The 14,908-nt window shown below is 38.3% G+C and overlaps 1 protein-coding gene across 4 annotated transcripts in view; it reads left to right on the forward strand.

Annotated features, from left to right (window-relative positions):
- The first annotated feature begins 3,629 nt into the window (after positions 1-3,629).
- The window catches only part of apbb2b (amyloid beta (A4) precursor protein-binding, family B, member 2b), a 48,694-nt gene continuing 37,415 nt past the window's right edge, over positions 3,630-14,908 (forward strand). For 3 of the 4 annotated variants that reach the window (XM_065254626.2, XM_065254628.2, XM_065254629.2), the window contains exons 1-5: positions 3,630-3,745; positions 5,184-5,229; positions 5,700-6,659; positions 14,115-14,332; positions 14,552-14,743. In XM_065254626.2, coding sequence (XP_065110698.1) covers positions 5,702-6,659; positions 14,115-14,332; positions 14,552-14,743 — 1,368 coding nt within the window. In that variant the 5' untranslated portion in view covers positions 3,630-3,745; positions 5,184-5,229; positions 5,700-5,701. Of the gene's footprint in view, positions 3,752-5,183; positions 5,230-5,699; positions 6,660-14,114; positions 14,333-14,551; positions 14,744-14,908 lie in introns of all 4 variants that reach the window. The other variant, XM_065254627.2, reaches the window with a different exon arrangement.

Below are 14,908 nucleotides of genomic sequence, written 5' to 3' on the forward strand. Positions count from 1 at the left end.
AGTATTCCCTTTAGTTTAATTGGTAGTGAAAAAATGTATAGCCTTATATATATCTTTTAAAAAAAAGCATCTGACGTATGTTGAGAAAATGGCAAACCAGGATTGGCTAATATATGCATTTCAATCTTTCGTATGTGCACAAGCGACTGTTTATACAGATGTTATTGGAAACCTAAATTGTTGTGGGATTTTTTTCCTTTCTTCTTTTCTCTTTCTGTCGCCTTAAGCTCTCCAATTCCCTCTTTCTTCCTTTCTTCTTCCTTTCTTTTTCCTCTATAATTTGGCAGCTGTTTTTACAGCGAGTGCGATGTGCTGGAAACCACATCTTTGATATAAAGCTCTGCGTGTGTTTATGTGTGTGAGATTTCTCTGTAATGTGATCTTTACTTGGCCTTAGCGTTCTTTCCCAGCATTCATCTGGGTATTTTTATGTATATGTGTTTGTGAGATGTTTCGAATGCTGTTCATATGAGTTTTTTCAACAAAAATGACTGTATGCTGTTTTATGACAGGCCAGAGAGATGCACAGTTACGAGAAGCAGTTTACTCTGCCGTTCCACCCTGTTTCTGTCGCTAAATAAACTCGCTTTAATTTCGCCCGCTTGGCTCTTCTTTCTCTCACCCTCGGCAGGGTGTGCTTCACAGAACCGCACTATGCTTTTGATTTGCACAGTTACTTTAATTATTTGCCAGGTCACATTTACTTATGTTATTTTTAATTTAACATTTTCATTTTCAGCTACTAAAACTGTCATGGTCTTTTAATTTAGAAAGCCTAAATGAATCTTTACAGTTTTATTGATATATATATATATATATATATACACAAATGCATGTTGGCAAACCCAGTGAGACACAAACTTAACAGTTTTCCCTTTGTATTTCAGAGGTGGTGTATCATTTGGATGTGACAGAAGCACCTCCCTTCCTGCAAAGATACAGGTGTGTCTGTGTGTTTGTGTGTGTGTGTGTGTGTGTGTGTGTGTGAGAGAGAGACAGAGAAAGAGAGAGTGTGAGATGTGCTTTTTCGGAGATGGGTAATTAAAGCCTTCTGAAAATCACATGCCAGAAATTCTTCAGCTTTCCCTTGCATTCCTGTTGTTTATGCTCCTTGTAAAGACTCCACTGGATTTGAGGGTTTGTGTGTCTGTTATGATTATAGCCGTAGTATGCAGACGCCAGACTCTGTCTGTTCAGAGTGCTGCAGAATTTATTTCTTTAAAAGAGTGGTTAAGAGCTATAAATGTGTATTTTATTATGATACATTGTGTATGTATGTGTGTGTTATGCAGTAATTTTTCATTACTGCATTATTGTATCAATAGATCTTCATAACGTTTTAAGGGCCCAATATTCTTCCGCGTAGTTCCTATGCAATAGTCTCTGCGCCATAGGCTACGCATCAGTTTTCATTAATACTTCTGTGTTGATGTCTAACTACACATCCAGACTGCTAGTAGGCAGTATCCACGCATTACCCACAATATCAGCTTGGCCAGTAAACCCATATACATTGGCTGCGTCTGAAAACTCTAATTTGCTGCCTTCTGCCGGAAGGATTTTCACAAGGTTTGGTTACACGTAAGTAACGTTAGTTCCAATGACATAATATTATAAATGGTAAAATAACCAAAATCTGGTATCAATACTGCGATTGAGACCCAAACAATATGCCGGCGACGCGGTATTAAGTTCCAGCACGTCATGAGGTGTCCACGTATATAATGTTTATGAGTAAACCCACAATAGATATAGAAGTAGCTTGTTGTGAATATTATTTGAGAAGACCAGCTTGGGTGTAGGTAAATGGACAGCGACCATTGTTGCAACTTGGCCCATCTTTTGGATTTTCTTGACCTGAGGGGAGGCATTCTAGCGGACCAATCGCAACACTTTGTGGTCCGCGTAAAGCACTGTCACATTTTCGCAGAGGTGCATGTCAGGATACGCATAGCCTATGGAGTAGCTACAGCGTAGGTCCTATACGGAACCATAAATTGCTATTTTCAGCTAATTGTAATTTAAATTTCTAGTGCTGAAAGTATCTTCTCTTTATTTACTCAACCTTACGTTTTTGTTGTGTGTGTGTGTACATTTGTGGACAGGCATGAATAATAACTCGTATTCTAACACACACAAAAAGAGTTTAAGGTCATGAATCCAGCAACCTCTTGACTGAGAGAGAGATTATGAAAGAGCGGTTAGCAAGGTTAGCCACTAGTCACACATCTGTAATTACAGTAAGACACACACAAACACACACACACACACACACCGCACTTAACTGCTTCTGTTTGTTTGCTGTTCAAAATATGGATGGATACAAGCTGGTTATTTTTGGGCCTGGTGATAGCTGATAAAGCTATTTTGCATGAATATTATAAAAATATTTAAAAATATTTGTACTTTTTATATTATATAATAAATAAATGGGAACGGTATTTGTATAGTGTAATGTTTAATATAAATACAGTTAATCCTGGTGGTTTAAATTGAAAATCATATCCCAGTACATGTCATCATAGCAAAATTGTAACCTAATATTGGGCTGCATAATTAATAGAAAAACTAATCGGGGTTACTATTAGTTGTAAAATAATTAGATATTCAGGAAAAGCCTAAATTACATCTGTCCATTTGTGAATTGGAAAGATTTTAAAATTGATAAGTTGACGTGTCCTTAAGACATTCATTTTCATTCATTTTTTACTATCAACATGACTCCCATAATTGTTTGTTATTTACATTATACTATTTAGTGTTGAATGTATTAAATTTACCATGCAGCTGGCTGCTTCACAGAAAGTTATAATATATCTGAAAACTTTAATGTATAATCTATTAACTTGCAATAATAATCCCAATTACAATATCAAGGTGAATACTCTGCAATTATGATTTTTGTCATAATCGTGCAGCCCTAACCTAATATATAATTTCATTCCCCAGTATATTTAGTTTCACCTGTAGAGGTGCTACAGGCACTTTTGTGGGTCGTGTTTGGGGTAATAGACAAACTTCCCTATGGATTGGGGGAGTGGTTGTTTTAGAATCAGTTTTTTGCAATACAATTGCTAAAAGTTAAATATTTTAGTTTTAAGTGAAGATGTGAACACATTATTGGTTTATCGAAATGCTTATTCATGGTAAGAATAAAAACTGACCTACACTAATACTGTTCTTGCTCCTCTGTTTAAGCATGTTGCTAAACAGTGAGAGATAAGAAAACTAATGACACTCAAAATCTGCATTTATATAAATAGTCTTTCTAATATTCACCAAGTTGCTTGATTTCTATATGGCCAACAAGATAATTTTCAGTATTTTATGCATTCCACATACCTAGTTTTATTTTGTTAGTTTTAGACGTGTATGCCCTTTGATCTGTGTGGTAAAAATAATTTCATTCATATTCACTACCTTTGAGACTGTATGTGCGTGTCATGTGTGTTTCTTTTAGGGGCTCCACCCTGACATTTATTTTTGTCTTAGTACTCCAGTAACATATTCTCACCCCATGCTGTTTACATACACATCAGGAGATTTCCCAGCAGACATATACACATGGAACAGGAGCGTAGTGAAAATGTACTCATTAAACATGGATCTAATCATCATTTTATTTCGTTCAGATCCACGGTGATACACTCGGCGTGTGCTGATTGGCTGAAATCTTGACGATGCACTGATTCTACACCATGGCTCAGGAGGCTCTGTGGAAATACCCACAATCCTCAGCTCCCTAGTGAGTGTGCGTATTATATGTGTGTAGTGTTTAAGTGTGTGTGTGTGTGTGTGTGTGTGTTTGTATTTCCCAATGACTTTATTCAAAGATAATCTGCTGTGTTTTCCAAATTAATTAAAGCTGTAATGTTGGGAAATCTTTGAATTACTGTAAATTGAAAGTTATTGGAGTAGTTCACTATTCCAAAACCTAAAATGTATTTTGTTTTAAACATATTTGAGGATGCTTCTGTTTGCTACCCTGCAACAGTAATCGCGTACTATAACCGTATTGTTAAAACAGTACGTCCTATATGTATTTATTAGACCACCTGTCTGTTTGTCTCAAAGACCATCCAACATTATGTTTTAATGCAGACTTTTCTTTTAAGAGCGTTTTCAGCTTTCACAATTTTGAGCTTAATTGATGAACGTCAAATTAAAGGGATAGTTCACCAAAAAATGAAAATAATGACTCACCCTACTGTCGATCCAAACTCGTAAGACCTCCATTCATTTTTGGAACACAGTTTAAGATGTTTCATATTTAGTCCGAGAGCTTGTTGACCCTTCATTGAAAATATACGTACGGCATACTGTCCATGTCCAGAAAGGAAATAAAAACATAATCAAAGTAGTCCATGTGACATCAGTGGGTCAGTTAGAATGTGTTGAAGCATCAAAAATACATTTTGGTCCAAAAAGAACAACTTTATTCAGCATTGTCTTCTCTTGTGAAGCGCATGCGTGAGACTAAAGTCACGTGACTGCACTGACGCGGATGACGTGTTATCCTCAGACATGTTTGCAAAGTTTTTTTTTTCAAATTTACAGCTTGCATCTCCCTCGGACTGTAAACGAAGCTCGTCGCACAAAAAAAAAACAGCTGGGGCGCACCAGATAACACGTCAGCCGCGTCATCCGCGTCACTACAGGAAGAGAAGACAATGCTGAATAAAGTTTTACGTTTTGTTATTTTTGGACCAAAATGTATTTTCGATGCTTCAACACATTCTAACTGACCCAATGATGTCACATGGATTACTTTTTTTAACCTTTTTTTTTATTACCTTTCTGGACATGAACATATACCATACGTAGATTTGTAATGAAGGGTCAACAGTCTCTCGGACTAAATAAAACATCTTAAACTGTGTTCCGAAGATGAGATCTTACGAGTTTGGAACAACATGAGGGTGAGTCATTAATGTCATTATTTTCATTTTTGGGTGAATATTCCCTTTAAGTCCTTTTTGTACCCAAATTTGAACCGGCACATTCAACTTTCTGAATATAGCTTTTTTGTAAAGTTGTCCAGGTTGTTAACTCATTTAAATCCTTGGCAATTAGGACACTGCCATAATATTCAGCTTTCTTCATGAAGATCAAAGGCATGCTTTTGAAAAGAGTTCATCTGTGATGCAAATGATGAAAGATGCTCATTGTGCTGTTTCTTGCAGATTTACACCGACAGCGTCTGAGGCTCATCGAGAAAACCTGTCCAAGGTCAGACAGCCCCCTATGTCGGGATTTGATTTGTATTTTAATGTGATTTTTTGGGTTGGTGCATGTCATTGACTCTATGTCATTGATGTCTCTCACAATGAGTGTAGTGTCTATATGAATTGTTTTTCTTTCGGCATGACCTGATTTAATTTGGTCCCCAATCACATCAGAGCAGGAAAGACTGGGTTGTAAATGAGCTTAAATCACATGTAATTCACTTATATTAACTTGATTTTTCAGCAATTGGTTGGCATTATCTAAAAGCCCTCATTGTCTATGAGAAAGGGAATTTCAGAGGAAGATAAATTCATTACATTTTTGTTAAAAATTACAAAAAACAACAAGACAAGAACATGCATTTTAAGAGTAAGGCTAAATCTGGATTTCACTTTTATTGAATGAAGGAAATTATGGAAAATCCACATTTATAATGTTTTTCACTGACTGCTTTTTCACTTTTCTCACTTTAGCCATGATGTCAGTCTGCGTGCCCCCACCACGTAACTCCTCCCCCTCTGTGGATGTAGCCAATCGCAACGGTCCCCCTGCAACTCCGCCCACATCCCTCAGCTTGCGCTCTTCACACAATCAACTGCTCAGTGGTGATGTCATCAAACAGGGCCAGTCCACCCCCCCCAAATGTCGGAAAAAGTACGCCCTTACGAGCATCCAGAGTGCAATGGGACTGGGAGAAGGTGGGACACCACCGTCATCATCTTCCACTGCCGCTAATCCTAAACTGGCCAAAAATGGAGCGAATCAGTTACGTAAAGCCGCAGAACACCATGATCACAACAAGAATACCACCAAAGAAGATGAAGACGGTAACACGGCCGTCGAATCGGAGCTCAACATTGATGATGAGGATGATGACTTGACCGTTGAGGAATTAAGCCTTGACAGCGAGTCCAACATTGACGTTGATCACAGTGACTTTGACCCTAATAATCAGCTTGTTAATGAGGATGTAAATGAGTCGATTAATGATGACACTAATGAGGAGGATCTTGTTCAACCCGTGGAGAATTCTGACAACCTGCTCATCCTGTCTGAGAAATCCGAGATCGTCTCGGACAGGAAGTCCTCAGAGAACCTTAAGACCAAGAGTTACCTGGAATCATGCCTCGACGACCTATCATACGACCTGCCTGACGTTCAGGATGATGATGTTGTCACAAAACCATTGCTGATTAAAGAGAAAAATCCCACGTCTCCAAGGAAACAACAGAGCCCTGAGGACACTCCCCTGCTGTCTGTTGGCTCTTCGTCTTCCTCTTCCTCACCGGAGACAAAAAAGGACCGACCACGGACAGGAGCCAAGACAGACCGTGCGCTAAACCGCATCCAGAACCTTCCGCACAGCGATGAGGAGTGCAGCTGGACAACACTGTCACAGGACAGCGCATCGCTAGGCTCACCAGAGGAAAGCGGTCAGTAGAGAGTTTAGATTGTTTTATTATGTTTATACTCTGTGGTTTTGTTTGTGTGATTTGGACAGGTGTAGTGCAGTCATGAGGTACGTGTGGTTTTCAGTTTGGCACTGGGATTTTTGTGTGTTTGGATTTTTCTTTTCACTTGAGTGTGATAAGCGAAGGCAGTGCTTGTTAGTAAGTGTCTTGTTTAGTTTTATGACAAAGATGTGAGGTTGCGGAGGAAAAGTTGGTTCTTTCAACTGGAAGGCGGGCCTTTTTACTATTTTTCCAATAATAAGTTCACTAAATAAACGTTTAGGCAATTGACAGATGTATTTATCCAAGGCCACATAGAGCCCGTCACTTCCCATTGTAATGTTAAAGGAATATTCCATTTTCTTAAAAGAAAAATCCAGATAATTTACTCACCACCATGTCATCCAAAATGTTGATATCTTTCTTTGTTCAGTCGAGAAGAAATTATGTTTTTTGAGGAAAACATTGCAGGATTTTTCTCATTTTAATGGACACCAACTCTTAACTCAACACGTAACAGTTTCAAAGGACTATAAACAATCCCAAACGAGGCATAAGGGTCTTATCTAGCGAAACGATTTTGATTTTTGACAAGAAAAATAACAAATATACACTTTTAAACCACAATTTCTTGTCTAGATCCGGTCCAGCGTGACCTAACGTAAATGCGTAGTGACGTTGGGAGGTCACGTGTTACATATATAAAACGCACATTTGCGGACCATTGTAAACAATAAACTGACACAAAGACATTAATTAGTATCATTTCACATACAACAACGTCGGAACGGTCCTCTTCCAACACACTTGTAAACACTGGGGCGGAGTTTCGCGTTCGTCCTCTGTGACCTCTTGATGTCATGACGTATTGCGTGAGGTCACGCTGACGCATTCAGGACTGGATCTAGACGAGAAATTGTGGTTTAAAAGTGTATATTTGTGACCTGATCCAGCAAAATGAGTCACAGTGACCCAAATTTCAAAATTGAGATTTTGGTATCAATGAAAAGAGGAGACCATAAGCTTTCAAATGATATCCTAGTCAAAGTCATACCTTGAATGGTTTTAAAGATATAGACATTTGAATTAAGGTTGTCTGTCCTCTTTTTCCAACTGAAAACCTGAGAAAAACGCCTTTAAAGTTTTTTGCCCGTTTTTTGTAGATATCTTTCAAAATCCATTGCATTTTTAAAGGGATAAACTATTTATTTTACAGCTTAATTTGACCAAAGACATTGATATTAATGCCATAACAGTAAACCAGGAAACTAGCTTATAAATCAAACAGAATGATGTTTATTGAAAATGTAAAGTAACACAAAGGTTTCTGTGATGGTTGGGGTTTGAGTTAGGTGAAGGGAATAGAACATTATGTCTATGGAATGTCCCCACAAAACAATGTGTGTTTGTGTGTGTGTGTGTGTCTGTGTGTGTGTGTGTGTGTGTGTGCGTGCGTGCGTGTGTGTGCGTGCGTGCATGCGTGTTCGCGCACGTGTTCGCGTGTGTGTGCGCGCGCGTTCGCGTGTGTGCGCGCGCGCGTTCGCGTGTGAGAGAAATTGAGAGGCAGAGAAACAAGCAAAAACAAAACAATAATGCTTGCCTATGTAATCATATCTTTGTGTAGGTTAGTTGACAATAACACTGTAACCAATTCAAAAAGGAGTTAAATAGGAGAGGAGAGTGCTGTGAGTATGACAGGAGGATGGCTGGACCAATCGCGTGCCCCGGGGTTTCCCATTGACAAATGATCAGCCTTTATGAAGATTTCTGATTGGCTCTAAAACAACGTGTAACACCATAATTGGAGAGAGAGTGACGTTTCAGGGGATCCCCCGAAATGCTCGGAGGTGACGAGAGGATTTGAGAGAAGCAATGTTCATTTCCAGCGAATTTAGTAAAACTGTTTCAACTTTAATAGTCATTTAAACACCTTTACTCAATTATTTGGACTACGAAACTTTGGGAGATTATTTTTTAATGTCTGTTCTTTGATATTAGCTAAAAATATTTTTTTTGATAATTTCATTGTTTTTCCACATTATCGGCTCATATCTTAAAACGGAACGTTGCGACTTCCGACTCATTTCGCCAGAGCGGGTCACATTTGTTATTTTTCTTGTCAAAAATGAAAATCGTTTCGCTAGATAAGACCCTTATGCCTCGTTTGGGATCGTTTATAGTCCTTTGAAACTCCGTTGAAAAAAAACTGTTACGTGTTGAGTTAAGTATTAAGTGTTGGTGTCCATTAAAGTCCATTAAAATGAGAAAAATCCTGCAGTGTTTTCCTCAAAAAAAATAATTTCTTCTCAACTGAACAAAGAAAGACATCAACATTTTGGATGACATGGTGGTGAGTAAATTATCTGGATTTTTCTTTTAAGAAAATGGACTATTCCTTTAATGTAACCTGGCTCTTTTCAACTTTATAATGACATTGGACAGTGCCCCATTTTTGAAGCTCCAAAAAGAGGTTTTTGTAAGAAAACATTTTTTAGTTTAAACTTTAAAACCTACAACAAGCTTTATTTCATTAAAGTGCACCTATTTTATTGCTAAAAAAACAACGTTAATTTGTGTATTTGGTATAATACAATGTGTTTGCGTGGTTTATGGTTAAAAACACATTATTTTTCACATACCATACATTTTTGTAGCTCCAGATATCCTGCCTTCCTAAAACGCTTTGATTTTGCACAAAACTCATCGATCTGAAAAGCTCTGTGTCTCTTATTGGCCAGCTAATCTGTACGTCAGCCGGAAATGTTACGCTCCTTACCATGTTTGAAAGATTCGCTTACAATGCAATGCTAACAGGAGTTAACTTACAATCTGTGTGTTTGTTGTGGTCCAAGAAAAGAGATTTACGTTGGAAACGATAACTCGCATCATTGTTTACATTGGGGTTTGTACCGTTTGCATATCATTAGCATGTATTAATACACACTTTGTGTGGAAATGTAAAATCTTGAATCGAACAATAGGTGCTCTTTATTACTTTATTTGGTGGTTGTAGTGCTCAAGTTGGACAGCAGGTTATAGCAGGGTCTTAAAGAGTAAATGATTCAAAATGGCTGTTTCTGTGGTAACAACCAAATCTCATCTCAGCCCACAAACTTTCACTCAAACACGACTGCCATCAACAAAGTGTTTGCCCATTTCTCTCAGGATAACCTCACAGATTTGTTTGGCTAGCTGGTTGGCTATTGGACAGGTGTGAACTGGTTTAACACATAGATGTTAGCTGGCATTCCTGCAGCTGGGTTTGCATGCTGACTGTTATGCATGCAAACATCCCTTGAGCGTCTTGTCATGTGATCATGCGTTCGGTGACACTGCAGGAAAAATGATCCTGGGGTTGCTGCTGGGGTGAGGGAGGTGGGCAGATCATCGCCCAGGATGCCGATAACATCCTTGCAGTCTGATCTGGATGAAAAATAAACAAACACACTCCGTCGCTTTCGTTCTCTCTTCCAGCCCGACTCTCTCCCTCTCTTTCTCCCTCAGTCGCTCGTCCCCTCTCTCTTCGTCTCTCCCCGGCTGTACGTCTCTCTTCTCATGTTATCCTCTTTCTCGCGACTCCTCAGTCATGATGCTGGGTAATGACTACATGCTGGCCATTGTTATAGTGAATTATGAGGGTAGGTACCGTGCATGCGTGCGTGTCTGTGTACAAATGCGGTTGTGAGTCAGTGCTGCGCATGTAGCTACGCATCTCGCTTGCGTGTGCATGCTCATAAATGCAGGCGGAGAGGAGACCGATAAGAGAGGGAGGATGCAGCAATGTCACGAGCTGTGTGCCGAATACGAAAGTTTGTGCATATGATCATGGCTCCGTTTGTGCGCGTGTGCATGAATTTTACAGCTGCTTTCCCCTCCCCCTCTGCCTGGACATGCTTTATAGACTGCAGAGAGAGAGAGAGAGGGAGACATAAGACATAAACCTAAAGTGGGCCGATTGTTAAATCTAAAACTAGGTTAAGTATAGTTAGTGCATGCTGTGTTTTGTCTCTTTATGGCTCCCTTAGTGCGGATTTTAAGTAGCTGTTTTTTCCACATCGTCCACAGAATCATTGATCCTAAACCTGATCTTTGTCTCTGTGTCTTTGTAATTGTGTCCGCATGAAAGTTGAGAACGGCAATGATGTTTTTAGGGAGCTGTAAGGACCCATCATATGCATTTATGCATTTTTGCAGATGTTTTTAACCAAAGTGACCTACATTGCATTCACGCTATGCATTTTAGTATCTGTTTTTCCTGGGCTCTACCAATTGAACTTTAGAAACGTTTATACATCGGATACTTAAAAACCCATTATGCACCTCTGCTCAGCACAGTACAGGGGATGGCATGTTTTTTTAGGTTAGCTGGAAGAAATCTGCTTCACATGGGTTTACTCGGTAAAACATCAATGGGTTGTTCTATAGGCTTTTGGATTATCACAAAAATAAGCTCTGTGATCAACAAAAGGTAATGATATTTACATGTTTGATACTTAAAGGAACAGTATGTAAGAAATTTATATCAATTAATCATAAAATGGCCCTGATATGTCACTAGACATTTAGAAATCATTTTCATTTCAAATACTTATATTACTGAAAACAATGGTCTGGCCATGCTATTGTCATTTAAAAAGTGGAGTTGCAGCCCTCAACTGATGTTTATGTTGTCATTTTGTGTATTGGCCACTAGTTGGGTGATTGCAGTACCAGTTTTAGCCACAAGTTTTGTTATTGCAATTCCAGTTTTGGCCACAATCCTACATACTGTTCCTTTAAAAAAATCAAGATAATCTTCACAACTTTAATGAATTTCAAAGAAAAAAGCTATCCTTAGGCTATAGACGATTTCAGCAGTAACAACGTAAACAAACGACTTTTATGGAACAAACGTAACTTTCTGTAAACTACAAAAAACAATTAATAACAAAAGAGTACCTTTAGAGTAGTTTATTTGGGATAACAAGCTAGATAAATAACAACTTTGAGTTCTAATCATAGCTAAAGCTTTTTAAAGACTACGCCGAGCTAGCGTTACTGTCTAAATATTAGGGCTGTCTAAAGATTAATCACGATTAATCGCCTACAAAATAAAAGTTTGTTTTTGCATAATATATGTGTGTGCACTGTGTGTAATTATTTTGTATATATAAATACATGCACATGTATTTAAGAGACATTTCCATGAATACATGTATTTATTTAGATTTATATGTATTTTATATTATATATAAATTAAAAAATATAACTTAATTTACACGTATGTGTGTATTCATATAAACATAATAATTACACACAATACACAAACAAATATATTATGCAAACACAAACTTTTATTTTGTATGCGATTAATCGCGATTCTACTATATAATGTATACAATGTTAACTACAGATAGGCTGCCAAACCTCCCTTCACATAGCGGTGATTCATGATTCGCCATCTTCCCTCGTCTCTAGGAAACTAAAACATTTGTTTTTTCTACAAGGTTTTTGTATCAGAGCTCAGTTAAAGGGACACTCCACTTTTTTGAAAATATGCTTATTTTCCAGCTACTCTAGAATTAAACAATTGATTTTTACCGTTTTGTAATCCATTCAGCTGATCTCCGGGTGGCGCTACCACTTTTAGCATAGCTTAGCACAATCCATTGAATCTGATTAGACCATTAGCATTGCGCTCCAAAAAATTGCAACTTTTAATTTTACGTCTGTCTTAGTACACGATGTAACTACAGAAAAGTAAAGAAGAGAAGTTTTAAATAGGAAAAATATCGAAATTTGGTTATTTTTGAGTGCAATGCTAATGGTCTAATCAGATTCAATGAATTATGCTAAGCTATGCTTAAAGTGATAGCGCCAGACCTTGAGATCAGCTGAATGGATTACAAAACGGTAAAAATCAAATGTTTAACTCTAGGGGAGCTGGAAAATTAGCATATTAATAAAGTTGTAAAGTGGGGTGTCCCTTTAAGCCAATAGTCAGACCATTAAACAAACACAGACCGGAAGTAAAGTTCCAGCCTGACGAGTAATCGCGACTCATTCAACATTCATTCAACATGCTCACTCAACTCCAACGTCATCACCACAAAGTCTTCAATTACTTTTTCAAACCTTTAAAAACATGTTCCCTAATAAGAAAACACTCTTATTTTTGTTTTCATGCATGGCAACATTTAAAATTCCCAACAATGTCTGAAGTCCCATCTAGCAACTTTTTAGCAACTGCTCTGTTTGAAATACGTAAAAAGTTAATGAGTTGGTTGTCATTGATGTGTTTTATATTGTTTATTGTGAAGTGCTTTTTAAAATGCATAGCTTCAAAGCAGCAATCCAAAGCTGTGCAAGAAACTGTATAACCAGAAGGGAAGATTTCTGAGGAAGGTAGGGGCACCAGCATCTTGTGATGGAAGCCACAAACCAGCATCTAAAACACAACACATGCTGGTGGTAACCAACAGTGCTGAGTTGTAGTACTGCTATGTGAAAATTGACACAAGTTTCCCTCAGAGTTGTTTTAAACTCACACAATCAATGTTAAGGCTCCTTAGCTCTGGTGAGGATGTGTTTCCTGTCTTGAATCTGTTCAGCATATGTGTTGGGCAAGACTGCAGTGGATTTCCTCGCCCAGATTTCATTGCGTGAATAAACCTCTTACTAACATATGAAACAAACATTCCCAGCTGCTGTGTGAGGACAGACAGAACAGTAGCCAGTCCACGAGTGTGCATGAGATGGACCTTATTTTATTTTACATTTACATTAATTCTAGCAAGAATTATAGCAAGAACAATCTTACTCAAAGTGAATCTAGTTTTTGATTACCGGCTTCATTGTGTCCTATTTGTAAATCATAAACACACAGTCATTATCTGCTCTATGTAACTTTACCCATGATTAAACCCAATCTATTAGCAAAATGAAGCATTGCCGTGTACACATTTCAACAGACTGGCACTGAGGTGGCCATTATCAAAGCCTCAGCAGTTTACTTATTTTTTGGCTTACTTAAAATATCTTTGTGAACAGGTTTTAACTTTTTTTGCCTTTTATACTTACATATGTATATGTGCACACATATCTTTACTGTATATCTGTCTATTGGATACAAGGAGCTCAGATGCAAAAGCCCCTAAACACCACCTTGGTCAAAAATGAGGTAATAATATTAATTTGAATTCTCTCGTCACGAATGTTAAGTTCATTAAATAATTTCGCTTCAAATCTGTTTAATCCCAGCCGTAAGTCTTTTAGAAACAGTGGTTTGTTGGAATCTATTCAGAGTCTCGTAAACTCTTCATATATTGTGATTTTGGGACTGTTTTACATTTTTTTACACATAACTAATACACTTTTTACGCACAACCCATTGTCCTGTTTTGGTTGGTTGACACTTGTGTGTGGGCCACACTTGACCTTGTGTACATGTGTTCACAGATATCTGGGGCGAGCAGTCGTTTCAGACAGACCCTGATTTGCCTCCAGGATGGAAGATGATGACAGACATGGCTGGTATTTATTACTGGCACATTCCAACGGGTACCACACAGTGGGAAAGACCCGCCCCATGCCATCCTGTGCCAACTGGCCCCAGTCATGATAGCCGCAAACACTCACTGGGCTCTCTTTCGCCCTCACCCACTCCAGATCATGAGGTACACACACACCCATCTATTTGACAGTGTGGTTATTTGATAACGTGGTTACTAAAACTGCACTTTCACACGAGTCAAGCTTAAGAAAAAATTGAGCCTTCAGATAACTTAAGCTTGTGCTTTCACTCAGATCAACTTTTTGTTCAGAGAATCAGTGAAAAATTTAACCACATTTACCAATTACTTTGTCTCTTATCTCTATTTCTTGTTCCCTTCTAGTCATTGTCTCATGCCGATGTGTTTTTTGGAGCGTCAAGCCGTTCAGGCAGCACCACCTCTGACTGTTCCGCTGATCCCGCTCCTATTCCCACCTCTTCCTGCGTAGACCCCACCCCTACTCTGTCTTCAAACTCTTCCTCATCCTCTGACGGCAATGTTCCTTCCTGCGGATTTGTCAACAGCTGTTACTTTGTAAGTCTCTCTCATTCATAACCCATTTTACAGTCGACCCATATCTTTAATGGCCGTATCCTGCAATTGTCTGTCTATTCAGGTGTGACAAGTGAGTACAGATTGTCAGTATTTAGTGTGACCTCTCATGGCACTAAACACATCTTGAGCTTATTTGAGGAGACT

The sequence above is a fragment of the Paramisgurnus dabryanus genome, chromosome 4 (genome assembly GCF_030506205.2).
Source record: "Paramisgurnus dabryanus chromosome 4, PD_genome_1.1, whole genome shotgun sequence".
Lineage (NCBI taxonomy): Eukaryota > Metazoa > Chordata > Actinopteri > Cypriniformes > Cobitidae > Paramisgurnus > Paramisgurnus dabryanus.